Source organism: Cephus cinctus, unplaced genomic scaffold (genome assembly GCF_000341935.2).
Source record: "Cephus cinctus unplaced genomic scaffold, Ccin1 Ccin1_scaffold0230, whole genome shotgun sequence".
Lineage (NCBI taxonomy): Eukaryota > Metazoa > Arthropoda > Insecta > Hymenoptera > Cephidae > Cephus > Cephus cinctus.
The window spans coordinates 452,995-480,875 of NW_014332946.1; the positions used below are offsets into that span (position 1 = coordinate 452,995).

At 39.7% G+C, this 27,881-nt stretch overlaps 2 protein-coding genes and 1 long non-coding RNA gene across 10 annotated transcripts; 1 reads left to right on the forward strand and 2 right to left on the reverse strand.

Annotated features, from left to right (window-relative positions):
* Positions 1-87: 87 nt before the first annotated feature.
* Positions 88-16,548, reverse strand: LOC107265573. 4 transcript variants are annotated; one of them, XM_015735163.2, is made up of 3 exons: positions 16,443-16,548; positions 1,810-2,145; positions 88-1,735 (listed from the first exon to the last, which is right to left on the reverse strand). In XM_015735163.2, exon 3 carries the CDS (start codon positions 1,732-1,734, stop codon positions 553-555), a length of 1,182 nt encoding a protein of 393 aa, XP_015590649.1. In that variant the 5' UTR covers position 1,735; positions 1,810-2,145; positions 16,443-16,548; the 3' UTR covers positions 88-552. The 4 variants fall into 4 exon arrangements, with proteins under 4 accessions (XP_015590649.1, XP_015590653.1, XP_015590651.1 ...); XM_015735167.2 differs by lacking the exon at positions 16,443-16,548 and adding an exon at positions 12,737-13,957; XM_015735165.2 differs by lacking the exon at positions 16,443-16,548 and adding an exon at positions 2,302-2,450.
* Positions 2,577-27,357, forward strand: LOC107265567 (BAG domain-containing protein Samui). Of its 5 annotated transcripts, XR_001537229.2 has the most exons (4): positions 16,773-17,230; positions 21,668-21,848; positions 21,932-22,176; positions 24,086-24,222. XR_001537229.2 is itself a non-coding variant. In XM_025082901.1 (3 exons), exons 2-3 carry the CDS (start codon positions 21,810-21,812, stop codon positions 26,120-26,122), a joined length of 2,076 nt encoding a protein of 691 aa, XP_024938669.1. In that variant the 5' UTR covers positions 16,619-17,230; positions 21,668-21,809; the 3' UTR covers positions 26,123-27,355. The 5 variants fall into 5 exon arrangements, 4 of the variants coding, with proteins under 4 accessions (XP_015590640.1, XP_015590642.1, XP_024938669.1 ...); XM_025082901.1 differs by lacking the exon at positions 21,932-22,176 and having other exon boundaries at positions 16,619-17,230; positions 24,086-27,355; XM_015735154.2 differs by lacking the exons at positions 16,773-17,230; positions 21,668-21,848; positions 21,932-22,176 and adding an exon at positions 2,577-2,916 and having other exon boundaries at positions 24,086-27,355.
* Positions 18,172-21,142, reverse strand: LOC112494050. The gene is made up of 2 exons (XR_003059153.1): positions 20,983-21,142; positions 18,172-19,151 (listed from the first exon to the last, which is right to left on the reverse strand). It is a non-coding gene; the product is annotated as an uncharacterized LOC112494050 (long non-coding RNA).
* Positions 27,358-27,881: the final 524 nt, after the last annotated feature.

The following is a 27,881-nucleotide window of genomic DNA, read 5'->3' on the forward strand; positions in this document are numbered from 1 at the left end:
TCTAAGCTATATCATTGATTCATTACTACAGGGGTATGTAGAATGTATTAAAAAATGTATACTAAATGGTAGAGTTTGTGACACACGTCGATTAAAAAAAACTTTATTTCTAATTATTGATACACTTATGACGAAAGAGAATAACTTACATAAGGGATGCACAAGAAACTTTATATCAAATGATTTATGCCTTAATGATTTTGTTATATCTAAAACATTAACTGTTCTGCCATTTTCTCCTATCTTTAATATTGAGATCTTTTAGTAAAAGTGATAGAAATGACGTTTATAAATGATGGATAAAACAAAACATAATATAATCAAAACATATAAAATAGGAACTGTCTCCTTAGATTAAAATGAAATAACAGAGAATAAAATGAATCTATGCTTGAATAGGATTATAAATATGATATTCGCACTGATGTGACCGGTCTTATTTTTTTGTACTGCCATTGCTCTTCACACTTTTCGCATAGAACTTACACATGAACACAGTCGAAATGATGTACTTTCTACTTTGTACTTTCAAAAGAGCTTTTTAACAATGATTTAGATAGTACTATGATGGGTAATGATGTGAGAAGTATCATTCATAGAAGTGTCAACAAAAGCAAAACTTGTACTTGGCATATCTTCCAATCTCAATTGACAAGTTTCGTTAGGAAAAGTATTGACAGAGATTTGGCCAACATTATCTGGAGTGTAAGACATAAGAATAGATTGTTCGTTTGTAGTTTTCAGATCCATAGACATTTCGTGAATAATTGGATTCAAAACAGTCATCTCGCAGTCTTCTAGTTTTATGTATTTACCAGTTAGTAGATCTTCTAATTGACTTTCCACCACAATCATTGAATTCCAAGAACATTTGTCATCCATTGAATCTTGTGTTTTATCAATAATCATAATCTCTGGGTCTACATTTTCAATCTCAATACTGCAATCTGGTTTTAGAATTACATCCTGTTTTTCAGGTTCGTTATCTATTGTAGGAGTTTCAAGTTTTATATTACATTCTAACGAAAGACTTTCAGTTATAGGTTTCTTAGTCATTTTTCTGGCTTTACTCTTTGACCAGATTTTTCTATTTTGCTTCCCTCGCGCCAATCTTGTATGAGTACTGTTCTTCTTTAAAGGCCATTTTCCCAAGAGTATCTTATTCTTTATCTCATTCAAGTCCTCGCAGAGACCATGAACACCCTCAAGGAAGGTCTCGTTACTGATATCTACAGTTTTCATAAGTTCAATCTCCAATTCAGTGAAAGGGATATCTTTTTTTACCTCTGCGCTGATATATTGCAAACTTTCACGTTTCACACCGCTAGAGAAACCTTCCACTTTAGGAATCTTAAAGCTATGTTGAGAGTTATTCTTCATATTTGTTACATCAAATCCATATTCTTTTCCTGCATGTACAGTGTTTACAAAATTCAATGCACAATTGTTATTGTTAGAATTATTGTTCGTATCACTCAGTAGATTGGCAGACAGCATATAGAATTTTGGTTGTTTAGTAAGATCACTGGAGAAAGATTCAGTCGACGTTGCTATATCAAAAGCTGGATCTCTTATGTTTATAAGACCTTGAAGACTGATAGCAGAGAGGGACAGCTCTTCGGGGGTGTGCTTGTATGTCTGATGATAATGTAATTCACCCACAGAAAGAGTATCCAGCCGACAAACAATGCATTGGTACTTCGAAGTATTTAATTTCAATGAATTTTTCATCATGCTGTTCTACAAAAAAATAATCGGTAACGTAACATGACTTGACCTTTGTCTTTATGAATAGAATTTTATACGCACCAGAATTATTTTCCCACGTTCACCTTAATATACAACTCTTTGCAAATACTGACTCACTCCTGCAACTGCCCTTACTGCATTTGATTTATTTAGAGTGTCTCTCTAACGCTAAAGTACAAACGGACAATCGACTGGAATGCACCTAACGCTAAGTGCACCAAGGGTTATGCCAAATGTCACGTACGCACGTGCGCCCTTAGAAAGTTTCAAAGTGCGCGCCACTGGTAACAAGAGATCGCCAATCATTTTACAGATGTCGCTTCTCTTTCTCAACAAGGGTGAATCGACAGGGGTTGAAAAATCAGTAGCGTGTCACACTGAAGATGTCAGCACTCTCTAAAAAAATTCAAATTATTATAAACAGTCGATATATCCCATATTATGGAACATTATCTCTAAAATTTATCGTATCTAGTCAAATCAATAATAATTTTTGAGTTCTTGAGCATAAAATATCTTAAAAACCAAATTTTTCTAATTTTTAAAACTCACACTCTCGAGTCGTATTCAAGAACATATTTTTTCGTACAGCTTCGTACACTGCGTCGAGAATAAGTCTATACCAATTCATTTGCACTTTCTAGATGCAACAGTTACTTGCTATTTACTTTGAAAATAAAAAATAAAAGATGTGCATCGACAGTAAAAGCATCCAAAATTCAGTGTCAAAGCGCATGCGCAACGACCGGCTTCTAGAGAGATCTTCGCGCGTATTCGTACCAACGGGAACTCAGTGGAAGTCAGTAGCGCGCGACTCGTTACGCGAGGATGTGAGAGAGGGTAGTTGTCTTGGCGAGGTTTCATCTTATGTGAGAGAAGAATAATAATCATTGCTAAAAAAACTCCAATCCACGTTTATCCAGATCGAGTGATCTAAAATCTCTTGTGCCGAGTGAGTGCTGGTGCTTCAGGGGTTTCCCCCGTCGTACGGAGATGTCATTTTACTTCCGAGAAAAACCGAGATTCGGTGACAGGATGCGCGGAAAGTCCAGGGATGAACTCCTTCAAGAACTCAAGCAACAATTCGACGACGAGAGCAAATCGTTTTTCGAACCAACTGCCAGAAATACACGGGATCCCTTTGAGCGCCATGCCGGCTTTTCCAGAGTGAGTACACTTCACGAACTTCCTTATTGTAATATCATACAACTTTTCTTATTGATTTCGATTTTCATTTAAACAAATCATTTTTATCTACACGTATTATTTTGAAATAGTACACCGGTTTTCAAAATAACTACGTTCCGTTCGTTCTAAAATTACTCTATTACACTTCCCCGATACATTCTTCGGCAAGACTTTGACGTACGTTGATATTCAAAATTTTTCCTATATTATATTCAAAAACTTGTTCGCTTAACAAGAAAAAAATGTTTCATTGTTCTAAATATTGCTGCGCAACTCTACGCTTGTTTGAAGTACGCTTGTCTACGTTTAATGTACGTTCTAAAATAAAAAAATGTACCACGGAAACAACAGCCGCTTCTGTTTATCGTATTTCGAGCATTGCTGCCATTTTATTTATTTTTTCTCCTCTCCGTGTCTCTCTCCCTGTCTCTCTCGAAGCGCCAATTACAGTTTACGCTATTTTGTCTCCTAACATCTTTCTCTTTTTTTTCTGCTTCTGCAACATACCTTTAGCACGTGCCAATTGACAGAAAGCCTATAGTCGTATTTCCAGGTCGCATTCAGTACACGTTACACGATTCCCGTACGGTCTGGTATCAATTTCTTTATTTATAGAATGTCCCAATTTCCATGTCGTTTCGGAAGCAAATATTTAGTCTCTCTCCAACATGACGAGTGTTCTCCCTGCGATCGGTATATTTTGAGAGAGATGGAGCAAGAGGAGGCAACCGATTCGTGAGAGAGAAAAAAAATGACGAGAGATATACACCCCATGGAAAATGTTACTAACGTGATTTTAATGTTGTAAACAAATTTTGGATTGGCCCCTAATACAATTACTTGGAACATACTGCTCGCAAAAAAAATGTTGATAAAAATCGTCACTTCGTAAATACTAAAATAGCAAACATGCAAACATCCAGAAAGGTCGTCATCGCATCTTTCCAGTTCAAGAACATTAATTCGCAAGACAAGTTTGGATGTATATACATGTATATAATATATAGTGTGGTATGCGGATTCCTCATGATATGCAATATGTCGATTCGCCTAAGTATCTATAAAAGGTTCTTCGTGTTACTGTACATCGTGACTCTTGGGGCATTCTTAGTGATACGTCTGAAAAAGTCACAACCAGTTATCAGCATAGCGTATAAACGTCTTATCAAATCGTTTTCAATATACCTGAAAACATATGGAAATCTTAACAAGACTGATAATCGATGTTCCACATACAGTGTATTGTAACCTGCAATAGATAATATATAGATCGTATATAACCATTGTAACGATTACTAAACCAATATTAATCTATGGATAAATATCTAATACGACTCTTATCTGAATATCGACAGATTAAAATGGCCGCCATACGATCGACGCAGTGATCCATCGTTATGAATGGACGCTTTGAGGTTAATTGCAACTTGCAAGCTATTTCAATTACTTGTTCACTAGACTAAAAACAAAATAACAAGGCATCTTTGTACACTGCTGTAGCAGTCATGCGGATTCGCTCTTACAGTAAATCAGACGGAGATACGGAGAATCTTCAGTTCGTTGTTATGACTGGCTATTTCTACGAAAAAAAATTCTTCCACTGTCACAAATTCCTTACCTCATCGCGTACCCTTGAGAAAAATCCTCTGCAATTTCCTGAAAACGATTTCGGAAACGTATTCGACGAAATTGCAAGCAATAAATCGACGAGTCTCTGTGGCATTGGACGACGCTGAAGCTCGAGTAACATAACCTCCAAAGCTTTGTTTCGTCCCGACGCATTGCTCCGTAGAAGATTGAAAGGCTTTTTCATTTCATTCAAGAACCTTCAGACTCATTTATTCCCTTACGGTTCCTGGGGACGATCGTCTTGATACTTGTCCCAAGTGTCAGTGGTGATGGTAATTCGCTATACTACCGTCTAGGTAGCGCCACCGGAAATGGAACCATGGGACTGCTATACAAGAGGAACGATCCTTTGTTCGGTCTTTACGACTTGCTCAAATTTTATTAACACTACGTATCTGCTACCCTTTGTCCCTTCCTTTCGTGGATGCCTTGTCACCCCTCTGCAAGCAGGGACTGAAATTTCTCAATGCAATTTCGCCGCCATTGTCATCGAATATATTGACCATTTCTTTTTCTTAATTTGTCAAAATTCATTTTTGTGAATTTTTTTTAACTCTGTTTTACACTTGCGAAATCTACACGAGGCAAAGAAAGAAAATTTTAAACTCCCCGCGTAAATTTTTAGTTCTCGTGTCAACCGTCGTTAACCTTCTGAAATTATGCGCTACGGCTCTCGTAAGAAATTATTTGATCCTATATAGGTACCTTGTCTGTCAGTGTCGCTATATTGAAAACTGACGTACCACACTGCACTTTCAGTTTACAAGTCGGAATCCTCTTTGCCACGCGTTATCTTCCTGTCTATCTGAAACATTCAGTATGCCAATCTTCTCGGCTGCCAACGTTGAATTTGCAATGTCTGATTTTTACCAGCTGGCTTTCTCAACCGTATCAAGTATAACTTGGCGTATCTCATATATGTTTACTCTTATGAAATCTTGTATACATTACACACACCCATATGGATCATTAGTGCACTTGTACTGGTGGACTCGAAATCGAATGCTCTTTTGATTTTCGAAAGAAAAATTGCATCGTCCCATTGAAAACATTAAAGTCAACCTTAGGATTACCCTAACGCCTGCACTCAGATAGGAATTCAATAACGTCCCCCTTGAAACCCAACAACCTCCGTCTGAAACATTTTTTAAAATCTTTGTTTCCGAAAAAACAAATCGACCCGATCTCTATAAACGCCCCACCCTGTATATATAAAACATTCTTTTACGCGTATAACTAAACAAGCTATACGTCAATGTCCATCGTTGGCAGATTAAATGGCATCGTGACCGAGTAAATTCTGACGGATGTCATTGATTGACAAAAAAATTTTTTTGCTTTTTCAATTTTTTTACGTCACTTGTAATTTCGCAAATTCCACCGGTGTTCTCTTTGAAAAAAAAATTTATATACAGGTCACCTTTCTTTTTGAAATTTTTTTTTCACTCCAACGTTCGACAGTCGCGAAAGGCTTCTCTCACTTGAATTGACACAAGTGCATCGAAAGTGGGCTAACCTTTTTTTCCTCTTTATTTGGTAGACGTTGCCTTTCTTATTTTTCTCGTTGCTTCTGGTCTTATCGTAACGCATGTTCGTATCTACGTATCGTCGGAGATGCCGGGAGCTTGTTAAGATTTTATTTTTACCGTTAGCGGCCCGGGGCAGTGGTCCAAGTTGTTCTCGTGAATTCTACTCGCATTTATTCCTTTGCCATACCGACCGAACGTTCAAGAATTAAGACTAAGAGAAACAAGAGTGCGAAAAAGAGAGAGTACCGCGAAATTGTACCTGATAACCTAAATGATTAAGCACAATGAGTGACTGAACACTTTGTACAGTAGCGTTATATGTATAGTCACCCGGAGAAACAGGTACGAATGCCGGACATAGACCCAACGACGAATATCTTAATCAATATAAATATCGAATCGATATCTTATCAATTTTAATATGAATGTAAAAAAAATTTTTTTTACTGCCACGATAATTGGGAAATAAAAACAACGTCGCGCAATACGTTACTTGAAATATTTTGTCAGACGTTTTACGACTGATAGCCGTTTCGTTTGAAGTAAAATGAAAATCAGCAAATTTGAGTCATGTAGACCAAATAGAAATTCTAATCAAAATTCACGACTAAGCAGCTGCGATTGGTCAGTTCTAACGGCATGAATGAATCTAGGCTCGAACTTAATCGATAAAATTAGGTCCAAGTTCATAATTAATCTAATGGCTGTCGCGAAGAAAAATTTTGTTATTTTGTCCGACGAAAATTTGGAATATAAATTTTTGCGAATTCTTATCTATAGCCACAAAATCGCTGGATATTGCGACGTCCCTGACTATATAGATGCCGTCCATAAAATTCACCCTAGTTCTACTACCCAAGTTCCCCACGTGTTAGGGTGAAGCAGAGTAGATACAGAGGGGGTAGGTTGGTACTTCCGTTAAATGTGATCAATATGGCGTACGATATATTTTGCTATGAAAGTTTCCTAGAAGGGTACGCTGTACGCTCGTACTGTATAGAGGGAGAAGTAGCGGCCATTTTCTATGAGCTTAGAGGGCATAAAATAGAATAAGGGATGATTCGAGTAGGGAATTGTTGTTTGGTACTTTTCTAGAGCTCACTGAAAAGGGTTGGGTTAGGTTTACACTGCAAAGGGGATACCAGGAAAACACATTTAAATTTACGGCGTCCTAAATTAACCTCGAGACACGTTTTATATTTTGTCAAATAAAATTGTGGAAAATTACTTTTTTTTAAATCATTAGCAATCCTCATCCACTGTCACTAAACCTATATCATAATGAACGTGGTTGTAGTTTTTGAAAAATAATTTTTTTTTTTTTCAAATACTAAAACCAGACTTTCCAAGTAATCGGCATTAAGATAATCTCTATGTAGGTCATCCTTTCAGCTCGATAAACTAATCTGGCGAAAATAGTCTGGCAATTTTTGTTACATTTAATTTCCGGATCTTCCTCAGCCAATCATGTGTCTTTTATCGACTGTCCTATCTGACAGTGATAACGTGCCATTGGATAAGAGCCATCGAACGAATTCCTTCAGCCGCGTTCTTTTTTGACATATTACCAGAAGAAATATCCTGCCGACAGGAAGTCCATTCCGTGGCTGTCACGTGGTCCGGTGAAGAATAGCCAAGGCAATATCGAAGAGTGACGTGACAGTTTCTCTTGACATTTCAAAATCGCCAAATCTCTGCTGCGCGTTGATCATAAAGAAATAACAGTATCGGGTGAGTCCGAAGTCTCGTATATGTATACACGGTAGATTGGAGAGAGACAAAAAATAAAAAAAGGATCCGTGGCCGATGCAAAAAATAATTTTGGAAGTCCAGGCCGTCGGTCACGCGCATGGACCAGCGTTGACATTGAAATGTCATTACTTCAATTTTGATGGTTTTTGGTCACCCCATGAAATTGCGGCTACTGGTTGAACGATTTTTGAAAAATGGCATAGGGAGACGTTCGTGCCTGAAATTAGCGATTTCATATGTTGCCTGACTCACCCGGTATAACGAACTGCGTTGGATAATATTAATTTAAGAAAGACGTCAAATTATTCTCAATGCGACTGAATGCACGAGAATGCAGGTCCGGCCGAGTTCAAGAGCCTCTCAAACGATGACTTGGTTCAGATTAATTTCGCAAAATGAAAACTCACTACGTTTTTATGCTAATTTCACTATTACTCTGTGAGTCACTTATGACGTATGAGGTACTTGCCGTGCAATACAGCATCCGTAAGATTCTCTTTGTCTCCGGTTTGTAAATATCATTCATAACCACAGGCCGACACCCCATGGATCAGTCATTTGACACATGACCCAACCGTGACTGACTGAGAAGTCATCATGGTTAGTATACCCAGCCATCCATCATAGTCATAGCCATAATCATACGTTCGTGATGCATTGTTCTACGGGCGATACAAATACGTCAGATGAAAAAAAAAATGTCTGAGATTTTCTTGGAAGAGAAAAAAAAATTTTGATAAAATTTTTGAATTTTACGTATTTTCAAATTTCTATCGTAAGAAATTTTATGTTTATCAATTCATGGGGAACTTGATGCGCCTCCTGTGGCTTATATAATATTCATTGCAGAGACCCAAGCCCCCGAGACACTGTGGGTTGGTTGCGGGATATTTTCTGAAATCGTTATTGGAGTCGCAGCTGACTCTGCTTTATCTACCGTGCATAAAACATTAAGCGATATTTATTCGCCTTCGCGCATCCCGATTACACGCGTGACTTTTACCTACGCTGATGTATGTACAGACTGTATAATCGAATATTCATAGTGACTGTGACTGACCGAAAGTCCGTAGAAAGTTTTTACTTTTGCGGATGAGTGTACCTGGTGTAAATATATATGTTGTATATAGGTTGTATATACTGTATATTTATGTACTGGATATATCTTGTGTACTGTCCTTTTAGCCAACGCGTGCTAATCGATTACCTATACTACGTGTTACAAGGATCTGACTAGAATGTATCTCAGATAGTTGAAAAATATTTGTTTAATTGAAAAATATTTTTAATTATTGTAATTAATAAGGTTATGTAAATTAGACGTAAACATTTTTTTTTTTATTGTTAGACTCGCGTAGATTTTAGCGTAGTACCTGACGAATACGAATTTTTCTTGGAAAATTTTTGTTCCCGTTGGTCAGATCTCTAATTAATGTCAATTAGCACGAGAGGCATCAGCGCGTGATTAGCTGTTGCTGTGTTCATTACATATTCATTACGGAATGGCGATTACGTCAATTACTGCATGGAAGGAGTGAAGGTTGGCGGGAATGATAAATGGTATGAAACGCTCATTATCATTCCGATCCGAACTATTATCATTTTTTATTTACAATTTTAATTGTACGTAGCGCGCGTGTCGCCTATTAATCTTACCTTTTCATATCACGCGTCTATTTGCACTTTGACAAGTACCGAGAATTTCGTATAATAATGCCATAAGCGCCATCCGGTATCAAAAATCCTTACGTCGGTTCCATTATGAATTCTAGAACGAGCTTCGTTCTCAATTTAACTGTATTTTCGCCCAACTCCGGACACACCCTGTTGTATATCCGTTACAAAGAAGTGGAACAAATAAAAATTCGTTACTTTTATGTACAGGATGGTGTAAAAGGTTTTCGACGTGTCAAAGCTGTCGTAGATTTATTGTACAAATATTATTGCGCAAGATTGTTTTCATTAAAATCTACATCGGTAAAATCGTATACTGAGGTTTAATCGAGTTATCCGCATTAAACAAAAAAAAAACTAGTAAGAAAGAAGCATTTTAGTGAATTCGAAAAAAAGCGCCGTTCGCCAAGCGAGCGAAAGTCGTACTAGCCAATCGCATCGGGCTGCGAGAAACCTGTCTGTCCATGTTCCGCTCGAGTGACGTCAGAAAATGAGAGTTCATCGTCAGAGACCAGCAAGCGTAGCCTCTGCGCACCTCCTGCGCTCTCGTGTGCTCCTGGTAGAGCTATCGATCAGCACAGATCATCGATCGTCATTATCGATGATCCTGCGAGTCGAATGGGACTTGGCTGTCTCTAACGACCGATCGTGTCTCGTTAGTCAATTTATTTCGAATTCATACTCAACTGCACGATACGCTTGTATTACTTTGAGAAATATTAGTTCGTAAAAGCGTCGTCTCTTACGCTGTAACGTCTAGGGTTTTTTTAACCTACAAAATTGAATTTTCTTTTTCGAACGACTTTAGTCTCAATTCTGTAATACGGTTAGGTTTTTTCCTACGGTCATTCAGGGAATACGGGTACGGTTGATCTGAAGTGACGTGCTTCTCGATATTACCGACAGATGGCAACACGTTGGTTGCACGAAAGTTGAATAGGAATCTCGTGTATCCCGTCGTTCCATGAATATTTCTAGTGTCTCGCGTGTCTCCTCAGTGTTCACCAATGGATTTTCTTACTGAAGGTTAAGTGTACTTCAATATCCATACAGACTAAACCCAACAGTGTTCCGAATTCGGTGTCTAAACTTTGTAGATTCACGTAGTCTCGTGTACACGACGTTTTCACGGACTGTGGTCGTTGTTCTAGCGAATTCCTCTATCCAATCCAATGGACTCGTTACGGACACACATCCTCACGCGAGGATGAGGCCGAAAGGCATTGAAAAAGGAAGACGCACATCTCATTGCAGAAGGCAGCCACAAGCAAAGGATTATTAATAGGGATAAAACGTTTGTCAAATTTTTTTAACTTACTGCCTTTACATTTTTTTTTCTTTCTCACAACTCGTCTTGAAACTCGTGGCAGTGTCTAAGGTCGTGCGTCCTTGCGACTTGCGTTCTCCTTCGAAATTATAAATAAAAGTCGTACCCGACAACGAAGTACCCCGCTGTATCCTAAGAAGCCTAGTATCGCATTTCACGTGACACTGACGGTATTTATTTTCATGCGTGACCCTGAAAAAAAGCGCAATACACCCACGCGTTTTGCATCATATTCATAGGATTTTCTGAGAAATAAAAAAAAAGAAGACATGACTTATCGTTCAGTCTTTGTCGGTTTGCGAACTTTGGCTATTCTCGTTACCGCGAAAATATATATATATACATACATTTTACGATACACGTTCGCACGTAATCGTTACAAAACATCCAACTCGCCTTCGCTCGTTCATTCACGTGAAATCTTACGTAGGCCAATTTCAAAATTTCCGCCACTCTACGCGCGTATACCAAATATGTACGTACGCTTTTGGAAATGGTACTAGGTTATTTACTGTCTGTATTTTCAGCAACTTAACCCTGAACGTACCATCGATGGGTCATTTGACTCTTTTAAGGCCAAAAATACGTATATTATCAGTAGATTTAGTTGTTAATACGTCACGTCCAAAATACAAGGATCAACGTCCGCGCCACCCTTCACACCCTCCGATCTGATCCCTGAAGAGGCTGCGTGTAATATATACATTGTTTTTGCACGGTATATAATATGGCTTTTTTATAGTAGTGTGTACGTATACCTCGTACGAACCAGCTGCACTTTGAAAACATTATCGTTTATGTTTTTGTGAGGACTAAGCAAATTAGTATAGTTACGCCGAAGACAGCACTCTCCTCGTTTGTCCATTCCGCTGTCTTTCAGAAGCCTTGTGGACGTTCTCTTTATTTTAATTAGCAACGCTTCTTCGTTACTGACAAAGGAACTCTTTAATGGCTTATCGTCCTATGGAATTACGTTTTTTTTTGGCACATTCCGCTTTCTTATATTTTTTTTTATTTGCTCATATAGTTCGTACACGCATACGCGAGAACGAACTGTGTGAAAAATGAAAGTAACTTTTTTTTTACAGTCGTTCAATTTTACCCGTTGCAAAACAACGATTTTTCCCGGTATTTTGTTTTCGCGGAAAAAAAAATAATTCGCAAAACACGCGTTATCGACGAATTGACAGTCGAATATTACGAAGTCTCGATTGTCACGTGATTGCTCATGATTCGTGCCGATAATATTTACGGTAATTGCCAGAAAGACGTTTCCACGAATCGCGCGTCTATTTGCATGGCAAACTTTTGCCGTTGCCACTTCTGAATTTATGGCAATAACAAAGTACGTACCTATAAGCGACACAAATGTACGATAAGGGTGAGAAAGTTATTTATATAAATTTTTCAAAATCAATATTCCCACAACACGATGATACGCGGACGTAAAAATGGAGCGACTCATTAAAAATAAATTTTTTTGTACATTTAATTGGTGACCTCGATATCGCACGGCTAATTAACGTCAATTATCAGAAGCGGTAATCAGCTGCCCGCGAACGATACACGAAAAGGCATATAAATAGCGTGACTTAGAATCACCATTTTTTAAAAGCCAATATGATAGCCATATATGTATATATACATATAGCAAAACTGCAACAGACTTCTAACGAGCATTGTTACTGGAAATTCTAATAAAAGCTTGGACTAAGGGCGAGTCCACGCTTACCACCCACGAAAAATTGCTAACAAGCTTAACGACCTCACGAACTGCCCTCCGAACGAGCCAGAACAAATTCAATAGCCCAAGGGCGATTAGGACTCTGGCGTTATTTTTTTCTCAATCCGTGACGTCACTTTGCCGCAGTACAAAAACAAAACTTACCGGCAGTCGTCTCACGTCCATGGCGACCAACCGCTCTAGGTTTCCGTGAAAAAAATTTCACCGGTCAAAAGCACTCGTTGCTTTCCACTCCACTGAGCTCCGCTGCTCTAAAGGTCGGCCAGCCATTGCGTGCGCGTCTACAACTTTATATATCGAAAAAGATTGCGAGATAACGAACGGGCGTTTAAACGAGCCGGAAAGTCGTCATGGCGGATCGATGGCTACGAGGAAGCAAGGAATGTATAAGGGGTAGACTCCGTAGTACGTAGTGAAGTGAGCCACTAAAATGCAATTGTGTGAAGTTGTCCCCTTAGACGTTAGACAATACCGAGGTCCTCGTTTCTCTACTCCCTCTGGCGTAACGGGCCATTTTTACCCACGCTAACAACCCTCCATAGCACTCCGGCATTTTACTGATGGCAAACACGCGGCCTTCTCGATTTCACGAGGACGAGAGACATTTGAGTGGCAGCGCGTACCCACTCTAACTATTTGATACTCGATCTACTCGATTAATCGCACGGTACGTCAAGTACGTGCACGTGCACGTTGTCCTTTGCTGACTGTGAATAAAACAGCGACATTTCGATACTCGGCGGTTAAACGTACACGTTGTTCTTGCTAGACGAATATGTTTGATCCCGGATTTTATTATAAATAATTTTTTTTTACTAAGGATAATACAGTCTGTAATGCTTCGTGGTGTGTACGGCTGTTTTATATGCCAAAGTATTACGTAAGCGGTGATGGTCGGGTTATGACTCATCATCGTTGTCTATGCGTCGAGCAGGGACTGTACTTCGTATATACCTGGGACACTGTTTTGCAAATAGGTGACTGGGTTATGCAGGTATACGTTTGTTTGTTCGTTTTTTTTTTATTTAATTTTTTTTTATTTGCATTCTCTCGAGTAACACGATTTCTATACGCCGCCGTACCGTAAATACATTGTGACTGTGGCGCTGGCTCTTTCGGGGAAAAACAGTATTATGGCTTCTACTGTGTAAGAATGCGAACCGGTTTTTCACTCCGTGTGCTTCTGGTTCGCTCGGACTTTTGTGTTACGTGAAATTATATAATTTTTCGTGTTCGTGGGTGACGAGGGATGAGATTTTGAAAATTCGTACGGGATGATACTAGTGACTTTTGGTATGAGGGAAAACAATTATAGGGAGACTGGTGAGCCTCAAGGAGTTTTTTTAGGTTATAAAACCTTGTACCGAGTGCACTTGGCTATTTTCCAATCTTACGCAGCGTCGCGAGATACATCTGTGTCGCATCGGAGGCTATGAAAGTTTTATCAAGCTCGCACGAGAATGTTGGTATGTTTGTTGATGCTTAAAAATTATATATTATGCATTACCGATGAATTTTAATCGCTGATTATGTGACTCTACGTAAAATAAAGTAAATATATGCCGAAGTAGAAAAATAAAAAGTATTTAGCGTAAAGCCATGCATATGCATAGCTTGCAAGATTTTAAACAGTGACACGCTTGCGTTGATAGAGACTGCATTTTTTGAAATCTGTCGAAAAAAACATCGAACCCATGAACAGGCTCTATAATAGATATATGCAGTGCGAAAATTGCATTTGTTCAGATCGTCGCGACGCTGCTGTCTTTTGTTGCGCGTATCGCTCTAGTAATATTTAAACGAGAGAATAATGTTTAGCAACGATAGACGCCAAACACAGCTTAATATTTAGTATTTATTACAATGTTCTGTCTGTTTGACGACGAGAGAGAAAGTACACTTAAAATCATGCAGTAAATATTTTATTAACATAAATAAGTATCTATGACATTCGTATTCCCTTAAAGCATCTAGCAGAAGAAGTTCGGCACGGCGACTCGCGAGCTTCAAATAAATTTCTCCAGGTGGCTACAAAATGTCCTTTCAACGCTTCGCCGAGCTTGAATTTTTCAACGCCAGGGCGCAGTTACGTCGCGACTCTCGCGTGGCCATAAATGCGTCCGCGTTCAAATCGAGGACGCGTTTTAATTGCGCGAAGGAACAGACATGCCTGTTGCGACTTGTCGTCGTCTCGGTAAAACTTAAGGCTGTACGTAGCTGCGTGAGGAGTACGAGGTTTAAAGGAGGTTACGTAGCGAGGAGAAAGATAGAGCGAAGAATAAGGAGGCGACTGTGTTCTTTATACCGGGGATGCGCTTTCGTACGCAGTGGTCAACGACAAGGTACGAAGTTTGGAGATGCGCCAGAATCCAATCGAATGACTAATATTCAATGAAGGATCTTTTAGTTTCGAAGCGACTCGAAGAAGCGTCAGCAGCTACCGTGAAAATGGTCGATGTATAGTATGCATATGTAAACACACATGCATCGGAAGAAAAGCACGACTAAGGTTACGTTTTCATGGAACTGGATTATCGTCGAGTCTTTTTACTGCTCTCTCTGCAGTTGAATATACATACCCGCTGAATTAATCACAATAGCCAAGACGATGAGTCAATAATTGTTAATTAAAGGTTCGAAGACTTAAAACCGATATCACATTCCGATCCCATGATGCATCAGGTGTCCCTGTAAAAGCTGCCAATCCCTTTGACACACAACTGTCAATGTAAATCAATGGACGTCCGTTGGATGGGACACAAGAAAAGTAGACTAACGCCCGATGACGAAATTGATCATGATCAATTAAATTTATACAGGCACTGCGTGTATGAAGGAATTGAATCAGGGCCGAGAATCTTCTTTGACCTGGCGTCGATTTGCCGGCTATTCTAATTCAGATCGATGAGTCTGAGTGAGAAAACGAAATCAGCTTAAAGCCATACCGGGAATCAAATTCGAAATTGATTTTGACTAGCGTCTTTGCTTAATTAAAACGTTGATCGTTATCCGACGTCTCTTTTCTTTTTAGTCTCTATTATCAGTATTTATCAATAGATTATAGACCGTTCGTACTCAGTTAAGGATCAGTTAAGGCACTAGTCAATACTTAGAAATCCTTTCCATTCTCTGGGTTAATTTACTTTCGCAGATTAATTGGGCCTTTCCTTTGTCTTTGATTTTCTTGTCGACTTCCACTATACGTCAATTGACCAGCCTCTAGGTCTGATTTTGACTCACTTAGAACTGTCTATATGACGATATATGTATGTAGACTAACTTTTTGTCTCTCTCTGAAATTACAACCGATCGTTAGTAGTTACTAGTTGGCAGAAAAGCAAAGACGTTCCTGCGATTTCTTTTGTAGGATTCTAAAAGAGGAAGATGCTCTCACTATAAAAGGATATAGGTGAACGGGTGTCGGACTTGGATACGGTCCTTGCTTTCGTATCGTTTGCACAAATAATACAGGACAACCAAATAAAATAATAATACAAAAATCACCAGAAACTTGTCAGTCCCACGCAATATCTTTTTCAGAAGCATCCCTGGTTCAAGGCTGAATAAGAAATTCCTTATTACCGCGACAATGAAAAACAACTGTTTCGCTCACGTATTAATCAATTAATTACATTCCGATTCGTGGCAAGGGAGAAGTGCTTAAAAATTTATTGATTCACATCTGTCATTTATATAGGTTTATCTTATCGACATTCGACAACTCGTCGAACTCTAATATGTCATCATAGAATGTAATGTTATATATATGTGTGTGTATATATATATATATATATATACATACACGCGTGTATACAGTGATATATTTTATATGTATACATGCGTTACTTACATATCGCTACTGGCGATGCCAGCACGAGAGACAGGTACGACTGGCAAAAATTTGTAGAAGGTGGCCGAGACTTCGAGAATTCTCTCGAAGCCGTTCGGTCGTCTCTCTGAGAACTGCGCGCGCCTGTCGTCCCACACACAGATATTTAAGTTGCCTGCGCGCCACAGACTGACAGTATTGCTATCGACCTAGCGAGGGTCAGACTGCACGCCGTTTTGCGCTCCGTATGCTTGGAGAGACGTCTCTGTAAAAGAGAGAGAAAAAGTAATAATAAGTTAAAAGTCGTTGAAAGTGAAGGACAAAGATATTGTCAGTGAAAGAGAGTGGTATAACATTGCATTTGAACTTTTAACGTATGAGAAAGGGTTTGGCTAAGATTTGAGTGCGACCGTAAAGAAGAGAAATTTGTTATCTGCGACCTCCTGTGGTGTACCGGAAGAAAGGGATTAAGCGGGGTGGGTGGGGGAAGTGATCGTCTCCCGAGGATATATTTTTTTCGTCGTTCGGTAACTGAAAAAAGAATAATTAAAAGTGTGTCGCACCATCTTCCCAATTCCTCGTGTAACCAAAGCGCCCGGCATTATTTTTCCTTTGGCGAGCTTCTTCTTTGGCTAAAACCTTTTAACACATCGCGTTGAATTTGCGGGGTTTTGTTTATATCCAAAAAAGCTTGAGAAGGAGAGACGAAGAGTTCGCGGACCCCGGGGTCCGGAATAATGGACTCGCCCGTCATCCTGGACACCGCCCCCGAATTTGGCCGAGGGATCGAAATGGACCGCGTGTTCCCTGTAAGTTTTTTTCTTTCATCCCTTTTGAATATTTTTGCTGTTGGTTCTCTCAGTCTTCCGCATTTTTTTCGTCTATTCAACTCGAGTCTGTAACCGTCATCCCTTGTTTGTCTTCGACGCGCATGCGCCGCGCGTAAGAAATTCCCACGTGAATGTTCGCGGAACCATCGAGAACATTCGAGTGACGGTTGTCTCGAAGTTTCATTTTTTTTTTCTTTTTTTATATGACTTACGTGACTTTTATCCGTTCCATTGTAAATTAAACTACGTGCAAACTACGTTAGGGTCAAAGTTCTGTATCAGACTCAATATCGACGTTGCCGTTGTGATTATTAGTAAAAATTAGTAAAAATAACGTTGCCAAATACTTCGGGGAATTTACATTCAAGTGGTGTACATTTAATTGTGACAAATATCGATCTCCAGCTTGGATCCTTGTCTGTCTGCAATTATAATGGTCGAGAGTCATGATTGAAAATCTTACATGCCAATCAGATAAGTAATAAGATTATGGAATCACGCAAACAAACCAGTTATCTTTAATAACACTTCGTCTGTAAAGGTTCTTTTCGCACCTTCCGTCTATAAACGTGGGTCTTTCGCGTCCGGCCATTATTTCACCCCCTTAATGCACTCAAAAAATTCTGAAAAAATTCACGATACTTTTCGAAATATTCATTTTGAAGTACCAATTGTAAAATTCTCGATAAGTTAATTATTTCATAAATATTTTGTTAAACAAATCGAGAAATTTGGGAAAAATCTTTAATTTACGAAAACAGTTGTAACTCAGTGAAAAATGAAGATAGCGTAATTTTTCAAAATGCAAATTAAAGGTGAAAAGTGTAGCTTTAAGAAAAACCTTATGTCGTTTCGTTTTGTTTAAAGCTAAATGCTTAAGTTTTGGACATGAAAATAGGCAATAAATTATGTACGATGCATTGCTATTCACACATTTTATTAGGGAAAAACGTATTTCTTTTTTCATAAAAAAGATATCTTACATCTATTATACAAAAAAAAAGTTAATTACATTTAGTCGCTGTCATCATCTCCAAAATATGTAATATCTTAGCGTTGACGCAGTACACGCGTGACTTCTTCAGCCGATCGCTGCTCCATTTTGAAAATGCTAAAAAAAATTCTAAACACTTTTTTAGACATACTAAAACAAAATAAATGTATCACTAATTCCAAAACCACGTTAAAACAAAAAAAATGTCACTCACTTACCTGTTTACTACACGCCGTCTGTAAACGTGGGTCGTTCGTGTCCACTTCGAAATCTGCGCACTCGTCACCACTGCCTGGAAGGTACTAGAATACTGAAACTTGGGTGTCAGTTTCCCCTCCTATACAACTGTTTTTAGGGATATACGGGACCCGTCCGCCCTTCCCCTATTTCCCAGGTATAAACCGAAATTGTTTTTGCTCGGACACGAACTACCCACGTTTACAGACGAAGTGTTTAAACACTCATTAGTTTATACGTTCATCAATAATTTTTATATGCCATGACGAAGTAATATACACAATCCATTTTACAGTTATTTTAATATCAGATGATTCGACGATACGTGTTCAACAGAGATTAGAGACATACTTCTCATAAGCTAATGCGGAGCGTCGTTATCGCCACTTTTATTTACACCAAAGGAAGCAACGTGAATTTCTATTAAAACCGCGATTAGTAAGCTCGTGCGCGAAAAATCTACCAGACGCGAAACGAAGATGCGAGACACGAGTAAATGTTGCTATTATATCATCGCCAACGCATAGTTTCCATCGAAAGCGAACTTGTCTCATCCCTCATTGCCGTCCCTCGTAGGCGCGACTGTGTGCCGTCGGAAGAATAAAAAAAAAATACGTTTCGTTGATTTTAGAGCGTGTCCCTCTTTCGTCCCCATGTTCCCACCACCCTCTGAAAAAGAAAAAGGTACCCACGTCGTGACGATACATATTATAAATAGAATGGCAAAAATATTCCGTCATCATACTAGAAGACATACGTAGCCTCCTAAAAATACGAGATCGAACAATGCCTCTTACGCTTTGAGGTTAGATATCTATAGATTTTTTAAATTTATTATTTGTCTCTCATCCTTTATTTACCAATCTGTCATTCGTTCGTCGTTGTATAACCTTATTAGGCCTGACTCGCATTCGGTCTGTTCGACGCATTACAATTCTGCGAATTCGCGTCGCGCGACAGGCGCCTTACGCCTGCCCCGAAGGCTGTAATGGCGCGGTCGTAAACTTTGAAAATTCGTATATTCTCGAGCGTTCTTTAGAGACGTGCAAAACGAAGGAATGAAAGAGCCGACGGAAGAAGGTCCCTTTCTTCAGGTTGCAAGGTCAGGCTCCACGACTCAAGCAATGGCCTGCTAAACCACAAGCAACTTGCTTTCCCTCTTTGCTTTTGCGTGTCTCTTTGCTAGAGGCTAGAGAATTTGGCAAGCCGATATACATATTTTCCCCAGTGACTTGGAAACGTTTCAAGTGTAATCCTACTGAGTGATATCATTAATTTCTACGGCGGGAAGGTCGCTGTTGCTGCTACGAAAACAGAAAAGAAAGGGGGAAAAAAAATGAAAGAAAAATCATTGTACCTTGGCATCGCAAAATCATTGACGAAATTTTACTCGTAGAAATCTCTCATGCAAATTAAAATACTCAGTCTTGCATACGTCACTGGTATGTATTATAAAAAATTCAAATGCCCCGGATCTTATCTAAGCGTTCACCACGAGTGTTTGCGGTCGCAAAGACACATCGGTATATTCTTGTTTACATGGCTCCTCTTGGACAAACAGAGACCACGGGTAAGATAGACAGGGAAGGTAATTGAGATTCATATGTAACTAGCGAGACTCTGTATTCGGTTCCTGGAAACTCGTGACAACGGGCGATATTTTCGAGACGTGATCTAATCAATCGACTGTTGTTCGAAAAAAAGAAACCGGTCTTGGTAAACAGACGCACTAAGTAACGGAGACTATGTTCATTGGCGACGAGGACGACACATAACCCCACAAGGGAAATAAAAGGTATACGAGTGTTGCAGAGGTGGGTGGGTGAATGAAGAATTTTGAAAAGAAATGTTAAAAAAAGAAATGGTCAGAGCACGATTTATTATTATCACCCTACAAGCTTGCTAACTTCAGATGGGCGACTCGTGAATAACTTCTGTATATCTAACAGTGTCTTGCTAGGTCAATATTTCCTGAGGTTATTGAAATACCCAATTTTCGTACCACCGACAGAACCTGGTCGTTCAATTCCGTATTACGATTTAAATAGCGGCCATTTCCTTCCGCCTCGCAAGATCGAGTGTCTCGAATATTTCTCCAATGCCCCCATCCCCGATGGTACGGCAAACGTGGCAACCTGGCACTTCTGAACCCGTGGCAACGTGGTGCCAAAAATAGGAAACTCAAGTATCGGGGCGTAGGTGCGTTTCGCCAGAACGCGCTCGGAGTTTGACCGTTTCAGATATATACCCTCGAGAAAACAGTCTTCCGGTTACCGGCTAATGGAACCTTAAAGAAATGACAAGATCAAACGAAACTATCCGATCGCCTCCAAGATCTTTACCCGGCCAAGTACCCAAATTAGCCCACAAAGACAGGAAGCACTTGAATCCTCGCTGTAAAATATCCGATGAAGATTATCAAAACCACGTCACAACAATCCGCCACGAGGAAGTTACGTAATGACGGCTGAACGTGACGTAATCCAAGAGAAATACTCACTGATACCAAATGATAACAGAGCCATTAGCGCAAAGAGTCACTCCTATAAATATTCAAAGTATTCTATGAACGTACACAGCACTCTGGGTCCGCGTGTTAATTCAATACACGTCGTTTCTTTCCACGAGCCTCATTCCTCCTCGTCATCCGTCAAAACAGTTCGTCCTCGGTCGGTTATGTCGTCGCTTCACATAAGAATCTACCTTACCGACCGAGCTCCCTTTTTTCACGGCAATAGTCATGAAGTATTTTTAGAAGCTACACGAGTCTTCTACTACGGTATAGGGTCACATTGTTTCTTGTCCTACTGCTACAATTTAGTCGTCAGTTATCGTTAATCGACGCCTCGAATCGTCTCAGAGAAGTTCGTACTGAATTTCATGACTTATCTCCTTCGGAAGAGTGTAGCGTGTAGGGGACTCGTTTCGATTTCCTTATACGGCCGCGTGACTGACTTAAAAACCGACCGACGGCCATTACTCGTTCGCTCGGATACGTCACTCCAGGAATGAAATCTTGGAATCGTAACCGAGTAAGTCCACGTCTCGAGCGCTGTGCGTAGCAGTGTTGCGTTGGTCACGTTGAGCAGTTGTTGTGTACTTATTGAAATGATTTTATACGTATACATATATCCATACGACAAACCGTGACCTACTTTAACTGATTTTTATACTATACCTTTGAGCGTCTACCACATACACCATTCGCAATGGCGTAGTCAACCCCAATCACGCTCACCCGGTTTAATTATCGGCTGCTTTACGGGCGGAGTCGTTACGTCGTCTTCACTCGCATTATCCTAACCTCATGTTGGTAGAGGTGCAGTAATGAATTGGACTTTTGACGGAGGACAAGAAAGTAATTTGGTACGATTTTCGCTATTTGAATCTAAAGTAGCACAAAACGTAGTGTTCTGCTGTCAGTATTGTAACAGCAATTTTTTTTACAGACAAAATACGCACGTGAATAAATGACTCGACGAAAATATTGAAATCGAAATGAAAAAAAGGGTTTATGCTCTAGTAGTCCTGGATGACGTGTTTCACCTTGCTTGATCTCCGAGCAGCTGCATAACGCGTTACGCGTTGTTGCATTGTGCGTAACATCTGCCCACGCATCTTTCTGTGGCGTCAGGAAGAGGGATGAGGGATAATTAGATTTATAGTTTGACAATGCGACGTGGGACTTTCAAGGGTAAATGGATTGGTGGTCGTATTGGAATGTTTTTTTTTTTTGCTAATACTAGGAATATTGGAAATTTTTTTTAAATGTGTCACTTGCTGTAATTATTGTTAGCTTTATTGAACTGTCGCATTCCAGGGGAAAAATAGAGGTTTCTATAGGACGTTACTGATTAACATACCTTTTCTCTCAGCGATGTATATACTTTTCTTACGGTCTGTGGCGTACGGCTTATTTTTATACTTTTCCTTTTTTTTTTAACTCTCCTTACATACCCTCACACCTGCATTGTGACTCGCGCAAAACACCCGGGGAATACTCAACGACGTATTCAAAAATATCGCAGAAATTTTTATGTAATATGTCACGTAGTCATTGCATTTACAATTCGCGTTAATATTTTATGAAAATTTTTGTATACACTTTTTTTGCAAATTCATACTGCCTATTCAGACCAACAGCCGTGATTATTGGTGGGATGAGAAAAATATTTTTTTTTTTTAATTTCCTTAATCATAACAAATATATGAGATAAAAACTCAATCAAGTGATGTAACATATTTAAGATGCATCTCAATGTGCCATTTGTAAATGCACCAGCATGTTTATTCCATATTTTAAATTATTGCATATACTGAGCTTCGTTGTATTTTAATCCTGTTTCAATTTCATTATTTGCACGTTACAAATATTAAGCATCGCATGCTATACTCATAAGCGATACCGGCTTGATTTAAATATATGAAGCCAAAAAAATTGCAGATCTGCCTGTCCTTGGTCGGTGTGTAAAATTTAATAATTTTTGTTAATTCTCCATTAAAATCACGTTTAATCAGATCTCCGTTACTTTTCCCTCGGATGATTCATACCGAGACCTTCCCATACGATTCGCCGAGCCGCTTCTCTGCTTTACGAATCCTTTAAAGGGAAACCACGTCATTCATCAGTTTCTTGCTCTCCTATGCAGCGCGTATGACAATGCTTATGATTTCACTTTCTCTCGTTCATATATTTATATAAAATCCATCTTTGTACATTGAATTTGTAATTTCTTGAATTAACATACGTACGACGTTAGCCGGTTCATCACGCGAAGACATTTTGAAACTAAGAAGCAACGCACGTTCAATTATTAATTTTCCATTCAATTCGCGTTCATTCTCTCGTTTCTAGAATATATATGTATATATATACACTGAAAGTCAGAGACACGGAATACGTAGATATATAGTTTCTTCGTGACGCTAGAGAACTTACGCGTGTTTATCCGGCATAAAAGCCATGACGTCCTGACGACCACGCGAAAGCGCCTACGCGTGACCCGCTCATTCCCCTGATTGTGAGTAGACGCACGCGAGTTCGCCTTTAAGTACGAACCATATTTGCACGTGTCCTGCTCTCCGGATGCCGTCGGTAAAATTAGGATGGGAAATTGAAATAAAGTTGGCACGCGATTATTGCGCGTCTCGATGCAGCATGTAAAATTGATATTTTAATAATAAAATTATGTTGATTTTTGTACTTGTCTCTTGAGGCGACTACACGATGAGTTGGTAACCAGAGCCCGTGACGCTCTTGAAGCGCGTATATTCCTTTTTTTGTTTGGGAGCGTTTAGAGAATGACGTTTCGACAAGAAAACAGTCCCAAAGGTCGACGAGGGGGAGTGCCTAAGGAGAATAGTAGATTTCGGACGTTCGAGAGAGTTTTATATAAAAAAGTATCATGAATGCAAAAACTGATAATAGGTATATGCGATAAAGGGTCGGGATTGTGTCTTACGAGCTGCTGAGAGCGTTTACGGCTTTGCATGAAAACGCGTCTTAGTGGTTTTACGTAGTCGTAGGCACGCGCGGCCGGTTCTGATTTGTGTAAATTTCGTTGGATGTGCTTAACGTGATTTGTTTCCTTTGTTTGCTCCAGGGATTTCCGTTTGACGACGACGCTGGATTTGGACGTCGTACCGATATTCGCGCGCATCTCGACGACTTGGCGTCACGACATCCGGAATTTGCTGATCACCTTCTTGGACCACCCTGGGGCGACATACCGTTCCATGGTACATTGAGGAATCGTCGTCGCGGTTCTGGAACCGGCAGCTACCAGGGTCATCCGGACGAGGACGCGAGGAGTCAGGCCAGTGGGAGTAGTGCAGCTAGCGCCGCGAGCGGCGCCAGTGGTGTGAGCTCGCACGGCGAACCGGAGGTTCATCATAATACAACGCAGCCTGAGGAGACTGTGAGCCAGGATACTCGTCGCAATCCTATACCGCAGTACGGTCTCAGAAACACTGTGGATATAGGTCAGCATCGACACAATATGGAGAATCCTGATAAGGCTCTTCGTGGGCAGCGTTCCATGTCGGCGCCACCTGAGAATCGGCAGCCACACTTTCAGCAACAGTATCCGCAACGTCAGTTTCAACAGCCACAACAGTTCCAGCCACCTCAGGAACCACAGTCTCAACAGTCACAGCAACAACAGACGCCACAGAATCAGAGATTTGTCTCCAGAGTGGATATTACACCTCAGCAACAAGCTGAAGCTGCTGGTAAGCCACCCATGTCGCCAAAGACTCAACAACCTCAGCAACAGCAGCAACCGCAACAGCAGCAGCAGCAGCAGCAGCCTCAGCAGCAACAACAAAAATCTGGACAGCAGGGTAATGTCAGGCATATCCCTATATTCGTTGAAGGCAGAGACGAACCTGTGATACCAAGAAATGTGGAAGAACCAGCGTTCCCAAGACAGCAACAGTCTCCGCCGCAATTCACACGACAACAACAATCTTCACCGACCTTCCAGCAGACACCGCCTCAGTTCCACAGGCCATCACATTTCAATCAACACTTTGGAAACAAACAGAACCCGTGGCCACCCCAGTTCCAGGATCACTTTTACCAGCAACAGGCACCTTTTGAACAGCCTCGGTGGTCACATTCTCAGCAGCAACAACCACCACAGCAGCAGCATCAACAACCACAACAAAAGCCACCCAATAATTATCAGCAACAGCAACATCAACCGCAAAAACAACAGCAAAAGCAACACCAAGGAGAACAACAATCAGAAGAACAACCGGAACCCGTGAAACTGAAACAGGTGCAGCCTAAAGAACCTCTAGAAAAGGTTGCCTTAGTGCAAAAGGAAGTTGACTCTTTGGCAGATCAAGTCAAGGCGTACAATGGAGATTCCAGACAGGACAAGCAGTACATGTACCTAGATGAAATGCTCACCAGGGAACTGATCAAACTCGATGACATTGAAACTGAAGGCAAGGAAAATGTAAGACAGGCTCGCAAGGTAGCTATTAAGAGTATACAGGACTGCATCAGTCTCCTGGAGTCAAAGGTACCTCTACCAGGTCAGCAAAAACCTGAAAAGGAGTCCCAAATGTCTGAAGACAATACTACCAGTGAGTCGATGGAAACAGAACAGGAGGTAAATACTGTAGAGGATAATGGAAAGGCAATTCCTCTACCGGCAGCACCAGGTTCACCGACCAAAGACACCTCGAATCCAGAAAACAAGACTGCCAATCAGGAACAGGAAAACGCAACAACAGACAAGACTGTCAATCAATCTGAAAACATTGAACAAACATTCGCCAAATCGTCAGAACCCACTGAGAGTACGCCAGCTACTAAGGATCTTTCGAATACCCCAATGGAAGTACATCAGGAACAATCCGTACCACCTAAGGAGGCTGCTCCTGCAACGGAAACCAAGGAAATCAGCAAAACGGAAGTTAATACTAATACTGAAAAAGAAGAAACGAAGGGAGAAGACGACAAGATATGTAAGAAAGAAGAAACCTCAGCGCAACCTACGGAGAAGCCTGCAAAGTCGCCGAAGACGACCAAGAAGGTAAAGAAGACTAAGAAACAACAAGTTCCCGTTTCCGAAGAGGCGATACCTTTGCCAGGGCCGAAAGACAACCAACAACCTACGTCTAAATAAATTCGTAGTAATGATGATCACCCTCATCGTGCCATGGATTTTAAACGCGAAAAATTTTAAACACGTGTATGCGCATGTGCATCTAACGACACTTTACAAATTTTTATGAAACGATTAAATGAACAAACATATACGACTTAAAAAGAAAAAAAAAACTTCCGTGACTCTTCGGTCAGAATTCTCGCACGACCTGCATCTTGTTCTTTTGTCTAGAATTAAATCGCGTAAATTTACTATATATTATTTATAATTTATTGTATGTCCTTTGTAGATAAGGGTCGAAGTGCGTATACATACTTGCATATGGATGTAGTAATCATCTTTAGTACAAGGCTTATGTATACATAGATGGTATATATGTGTATATGTGTTCCGACAGAAAGAAAAAAAAATTAAAAATGAAAAAATGCGTCTTCTCCAACGATCGAATTTATATTATTGTAAACTTTTTCAAAACTGCTAAGAAAATATTTTAAATCTATTAGTCAGTCGAATATACTCCTTTACAAGTTTCTTTGGCCTGTATAATTAGCACGTCAATCTTTCTGAAATACTCTGTTTTTGAAAACGTCTCTCATGATTGGTTATCGAATGACTTAATATACATGTATGTAATTAATAATCATTATATCATTGAATCTACGCGCTTTTATGCGTGCAGAGTTATTGCAGATAATCCGTGCCTTGTTCAACAATGAAGAATAAAAAAATAATTGAAATGTCCTACAACAATTCCTAGCCGAAAAATAAACGTTATTGCGCGATAGCTTGACTTCCATTGTACTGTTTAAGCCGCTTTTTTGACATCTTAATAAAGTGAAAGAAAAGCAAGAAAGTTAAGCCAACGTTTAGAGTGATATTAGTTTCCAGTAGATATCTTGGCTAGTCGTTCTTTCATTGAGAGTAAGAGAATTTAAGAGTGAAAGAAGAGAGAAATACAGGAGAAAGTCTCTTGAAGCGATTGGTTGGGTACTCCATTGTTACATGATGACATACGAATGCTGTTTTTTATCCTCTTGCAGGATGAGAACAACGAATCACTTTTGTTTCTTCTTTTCTATAAGATATTACCTTATTATAATAATACCTAGAGACGATATATATATACTTTGCGCCTACATTTTGTATTGTTCTGAGATAAGTAGAGTGTTGTACAAATGCCCAGAGCAGAAGTGTAATTATTTTATCAAGAAGCGTAATCGAAGTAAAAATATAAACTTATCCTTCCACTTTCTTATTATCTACAATCTCTCATTATTTATGCAAAGTTAAAAAAAGAATCGGGCCTCGATTTCATTTTGTGAAATTTGACTATTTCTAGTTGCGCATGCGCAAACTTACCTTTCAGTGTCAGAGGACGCCGCACATAAGGCAAACTATGTGGTAACGCATGCGGCTTTTAGCGTGCAGCAAACTCCAATCAAATGATTTTCTACAGCTCTTAACGTATGTTACTTTTCACGTTCTCTTATAACCGGCACGTGATACATGAAAATTCCTACAGTTTTACGTGCGACCGTTTGAACGCGTACAAAGTGGTAAATTCAAAATTTTCAATTTGAAGTCGCAGCCATTTCGTTGAATTGAAAGGGCACGTAAAGCGACAAAACTATTTTTAAAGCATTCGTATTTCGTAAGGAGACAGATCGTGCTACTCGACTGAGACGTGAATTTCTGAAAAGGTAAAAATTCAATAATATTTTATAAACAAAGTGCAGTACTGCCAACTATTGAAAAATGTGAATGATAATTTACACAA

What these genes read in the sequence shown, in the direction of transcription:
- LOC107265573 (XM_015735163.2), bottom strand. Translation starts at nt 1,734, where the DNA reads ATGATGAAAAATTCATTGAAATTAAATACTTCGAAGTACCAATGCATT.
- LOC107265567 (XM_015735154.2), top strand. Translation starts at nt 2,743, where the DNA reads ATGTCATTTTACTTCCGAGAAAAACCGAGATTCGGTGACAGGATGCGC. An exon ending in GCCATGCCGGCTTTTCCAGA is followed by an intron (nt 2,917 to 24,085) that starts GTGAGTACACTT and finishes TGTTTGCTCCAG; the next exon opens with GGATTTCCGTTTGACGACGA.